The 5000-nt window shown below is 60.6% G+C and overlaps 1 protein-coding gene across 1 annotated transcript in view; it reads right to left on the minus strand.

Moving 5' to 3' along the window:
* Window positions 1-4305, minus strand: part of LOC123498408 (antifreeze protein Maxi-like) — a gene marked incomplete at its 5' end in the record, with an annotated part of 11734 nt that extends 7429 nt beyond the window's left edge. Inside the window, 2 exons of the mRNA XM_045245514.1 lie at window positions 2660-3064; window positions 3712-4305. Of these exons, the coding sequence (XP_045101449.1) occupies window positions 2660-3064; window positions 3712-4305 (999 nt within the window). The remainder of the gene's footprint in view (window positions 1-2659; window positions 3065-3711) is intronic.
* Window positions 4306-5000: the final 695 nt, after the last annotated feature.

Genomic DNA, 5000 nt, shown 5'->3' on the forward strand with positions numbered 1-5000 from the left:
GCTGCTGCTGCTGCTGCTGCTGCTGCTGCTGCTGCTGCTGCTGCTGCTGCTGCTGCTGCTGCTGCTGCTGCTGCTGCTGCTGCTGCTGCTGCTGCTGCTGCTGCTGCTGCTGCTGCTGCTGCTGCTGCTGCTGCTGCTGCTGCTGCTGCTGCTGCTGCTGCTGCTGCTGCTGCTGCTGCTGCTGCTGCTGCTGCTGCTGCTGCTGCTGCTGCTGCTGCTGCTGCTGCTGCTGCTGCTGCTGCTGCTGCTGCTGCTGCTGCTGCTGCTGCTGCTGCTGCTGCTGCTGCTGCTGCTGCTGCTGCTGCTGCTGCTGCTGCTGCTGCTGCTGCTGCTGCTGCTGCTGCTGCTGCTGCTGCTGCTGCTGCTGCTGCTGCTGCTGCTGCTGCTGCTGCTGCTGCTGCTGCTGCTGCTGCTGCTGCTGCTGCTGCTGCTGCTGCTGCTGCTGCTGCTGCTGCTGCTGCTGCTGCTGCTGCTGCTGCTGCTGCTGCTGCTGCTGCTGCTGCTGCTGCTGCTGCTGCTGCTGCTGCTGCTGCTGCTGCTGCTGCTGCTGCTGCTGCTGCTGCTGCTGCTGCTGCTGCTGCTGCTGCTGCTGCTGCTGCTGCTGCTGCTGCTGCTGCTGCTGCTGCTGCTGCTGCTGCTGCTGCTGCTGCTGCTGCTGCTGCTGCTGCTGCTGCTGCTGCTGCTGCTGCTGCTGCTGCTGCTGCTGCTGCTGCTGCTGCTGCTGCTGCTGCTGCTGCTGCTGCTGCTGCTGCTGCTGCTGCTGCTGCTGCTGCTGCTGCTGCTGCTGCTGCTGCTGCTGCTGCTGCTGCTGCTGCTGCTGCTGCTGCTGCTGCTGCTGCTGCTGCTGCTGCTGCTGCTGCTGCTGCTGCTGCTGCTGCTGCTGCTGCTGCTGCTGCTGCTGCTGCTGCTGCTGCTGCTGCTGCTGCTGCTGCTGCTGCTGCTGCTGCTGCTGCTGCTGCTGCTGCTGCTGCTGCTGCTGCTGCTGCTGCTGCTGCTGCTGCTGCTGCTGCTGCTGCTGCTGCTGCTGCTGCTGCTGCTGCTGCTGCTGCTGCTGCTGCTGCTGCTGCTGCTGCTGCTGCTGCTGCTGCTGCTGCTGCTGCTGCTGCTGCTGCTGCTGCTGCTGCTGCTGCTGCTGCTGCTGCTGCTGCTGCTGCTGCTGCTGCTGCTGCTGCTGCTGCTGCTGCTGCTGCTGCTGCTGCTGCTGCTGCTGCTGCTGCTGCTGCTGCTGCTGCTGCTGCTGCTGCTGCTGCTGCTGCTGCTGCTGCTGCTGCTGCTGCTGCTGCTGCTGCTGCTGCTGCTGCTGCTGCTGCTGCTGCTGCTGCTGCTGCTGCTGCTGCTGCTGCTGCTGCTGCTGCTGCTGCTGCTGCTGCTGCTGCTGCTGCTGCTGCTGCTGCTGCTGCTGCTGCTGCTGCTGCTGCTGCTGCTGCTGCTGCTGCTGCTGCTGCTGCTGCTGCTGCTGCTGCTGCTGCTGCTGCTGCTGCTGCTGCTGCTGCTGCTGCTGCTGCTGCTGCTGCTGCTGCTGCTGCTGCTGCTGCTGCTGCTGCTGCTGCTGCTGCTGCTGCTGCTGCTGCTGCTGCTGCTGCTGCTGCTGCTGCTGCTGCTGCTGCTGCTGCTGCTGCTGCTGCTGCTGCTGCTGCTGCTGCTGCTGCTGCTGCTGCTGCTGCTGCTGCTGCTGCTGCTGCTGCTGCTGCTGCTGCTGCTGCTGCTGCTGCTGCTGCTGCTGCTGCTGCTGCTGCTGCTGCTGCTGCTGCTGCTGCTGCTGCTGCTGCTGCTGCTGCTGCTGCTGCTGCTGCTGCTGCTGCTGCTGCTGCTGCTGCTGCTGCTGCTGCTGCTGCTGCTGCTGCTGCTGCTGCTGCTGCTGCTGCTGCTGCTGCTGCTGCTGCTGCTGCTGCTGCTGCTGCTGCTGCTGCTGCTGCTGCTGCTGCTGCTGCTGCTGCTGCTGCTGCTGCTGCTGCTGCTGCTGCTGCTGCTGCTGCTGCTGCTGCTGCTGCTGCTGCTGCTGCTGCTGCTGCTGCTGCTGCTGCTGCTGCTGCTGCTGCTGCTGCTGCTGCTGCTGCTGCTGCTGCTGCTGCTGCTGCTGCTGCTGCTGCTGCTGCTGCTGCTGCTGCTGCTGCTGCTGCTGCTGCTGCTGCTGCTGCTGCTGCTGCTGCTGCTGCTGCTGCTGCTGCTGCTGCTGCTGCTGCTGCTGCTGCTGCTGCTGCTGCTGCTGCTGCTGCTGCTGCTGCTGCTGCTGCTGCTGCTGCTGCTGCTGCTGCTGCTGCTGCTGCTGCTGCTGCTGCTGCTGCTGCTGCTGCTGCTGCTGCTGCTGCTGCTGCTGCTGCTGCTGCTGCTGCTGCTGCTGCTGCTGCTGCTGCTGCTGCTGCTGCTGCTGCTGCTGCTGCTGCTGCTGCTGCTGCTGCTGCTGCTGCTGCTGCTGCTGCTGCTGCTGCTGCTGCTGCTGCTGCTGCTGCTGCTGCTGCTGCTGCTGCTGCTGCTGCTGCTGCTGCTGCTGCTGCTGCTGCTGCTGCTGCTGCTGCTGCTGCTGCTGCTGCTGCTGCTGCTGCTGCTGCTGCTGCTGCTGCTGCTGCTGCTGCTGCTGCTGCTGCTGCTGCTGCTGCTGCTGCTGCTGCTGCTGCTGCTGCTGCTGCTGCTGCTGCTGCTGCTGCTGCTGCTGCTGCTGCTGCTGCTGCTGCTGCTGCTGCTGCTGCTGCTGCTGCTGCTGCTGCTGCTGCTGCTGCTGCTGCTGCTGCTGCTGCTGCTGCTGCTGCTGCTGCTGCTGCTGCTGCTGCTGCTGCTGCTGCTGCTGCTGCTGCTGCTGCTGCTGCTGCTGCTGCTGCTGCTGCTGCTGCTGCTGCTGCTGCTGCTGCTGCTGCTGCTGCTGCTGCTGCTGCTGCTGCTGCTGCTGCTGCTGCTGCTGCTGCTGCTGCTGCTGCTGCTGCTGCTGCTGCTGCTGCTGCTGCTGCTGCTGCTGCCTGCTGCTGCTGCTGCTGCTGCTGCTGCTGCTGCTGCTGCTGCTGCTGCTGCTGCTGCTGCTGCTGCTGCTGCTGCTGCTGCTGCTGCTGCTGCTGCTGCTGCTGCTGCTGCTGCTGCTGCTGCTGCTGCTGCTGCTGCTGCTGCTGCTGCTGCTGCTGCTGCTGCTGCTGCTGCTGCTGCTGCTGCTGCTGCTGCTGCTGCTGCTGCTGCTGCTGCTGCTGCTGCTGCTGCTGCTGCTGCTGCTGCTGCTGCTGCTGCTGCTGCTGCTGCTGCTGCTGCTGCTGCTGCTGCTGCTGCTGCTGCTGCTGCTGCTGCTGCTGCTGCTGCTGCTGCTGCTGCTGCTGCTGCTGCTGCTGCTGCTGCTGCTGCTGCTGCTGCTGCTGCTGCTGCTGCTGCTGCTGCTGCTGCTGCTGCTGCTGCTGCTGCTGCTGCTGCTGCTGCTGCTGCTGCTGCTGCTGCTGCTGCTGCTGCTGCTGCTGCTGCTGCTGCTGCTGCTGCTGCTGCTGCTGCTGCTGCTGCTGCTGCTGCTGCTGCTGCTGCTGCTGCTGCTGCTGCTGCTGCTGCTGCTGCTGCTGCTGCTGCTGCTGCTGCTGCTGCTGCTGCTGCTGCTGCTGCTGCTGCTGCTGCTGCTGCTGCTGCTGCTGCTGCTGCTGCTGCTGCTGCTGCTGCTGCTGCTGCTGCTGCTGCTGCTGCTGCTGCTGCTGCTGCTGCTGCTGCTGCTGCTGCTGCTGCTGCTGCTGCTGCTGCTGCTGCTGCTGCTGCTGCTGCTGCTGCTGCTGCTGCTGCTGCTGCTGCTGCTGCTGCTGCTGCTGCTGCTGCTGCTGCTGCTGCTGCTGCTGCTGCTGCTGCTGCTGCTGCTGCTGCTGCTGCTGCTGCTGCTGCTGCTGCTGCTGCTGCTGCTGCTGCTGCTGCTGCTGCTGCTGCTGCTGCTGCTGCTGCTGCTGCTGCTGCTGCTGCTGCTGCTGCTGCTGCTGCTGCTGCTGCTGCTGCTGCTGCTGCTGCTGCTGCTGCTGCTGCTGCTGCTGCTGCTGCTGCTGCTGCTGCTGCTGCTGCTGCTGCTGCTGCTGCTGCTGCTGCTGCTGCTGCTGCTGCTGCTGCTGCTGCTGCTGCTGCTGCTGCTGCTGCTGCTGCTGCTGCTGCTGCTGCTGCTGCTGCTGCTGCTGCTGCTGCTGCTGCTGCTGCTGCTGCTGCTGCTGCTGCTGCTGCTGCTGCTGCTGCTGCTGCTGCTGCTGCTGCTGCTGCTGCTGCTGCTGCTGCTGCTGCTGCTGCTGCTGCTGCTGCTGCTGCTGCTGCTGCTGCTGCTGCTGCTGCTGCTGCTGCTGCTGCTGCTGCTGCTGCTGCTGCTGCTGCTGCTGCTGCTGCTGCTATTCTTTTTATATATATATATATATTTGTTCTTCGATATATTATTATATATATATTACTATATATATATATATATATATATATATATATATATATATATATATATATATATATATATATATATATATATATATATATATATATATATATATATATATATATATATATATATATATATATATATATATATATATATATATATATATATATATATATATATATATATATATATATATATATATATATATATATATATATATATATATATATTCATATATTTTACCTGGGATATATTTCACTGATTTTTTTTTTTTTTTTTTTGTATCAACTTGCCTCTGTAGTCCTTCATGAAATAAGCTGGGGGGGTTTTTTCCACAACTTATACATTTCTGTGGTAACCTGACGCAGGCACTGACATTTTTGTTTACATTTCAGTGTATATTCATTTATTTATTTATTTGCTAGTTCATTTGAGCATTTTTTTATGTTATTTGCATCAAGTTTTCTTTTCTTCTCTCATCTCAGTTTATTTTTTCACTTTTTTCTTTTATTTTTATGTGGTTTATCTCTCTCTCTCTCTCTCTCTCTCTCTCTCTCTCTCTCTCTCTCTCTCTCTCTCTCTCTCTCTCTCTCTCTCTCTCTCTCTCTCTCTCTCTCTCTCTCTCTCTCTCTCTCTCTCTCTC

This window comes from Portunus trituberculatus, chromosome 48 (genome assembly GCF_017591435.1).
Source record: "Portunus trituberculatus isolate SZX2019 chromosome 48, ASM1759143v1, whole genome shotgun sequence".
NCBI classification, from domain to species: domain Eukaryota; kingdom Metazoa; phylum Arthropoda; class Malacostraca; order Decapoda; family Portunidae; genus Portunus; species Portunus trituberculatus.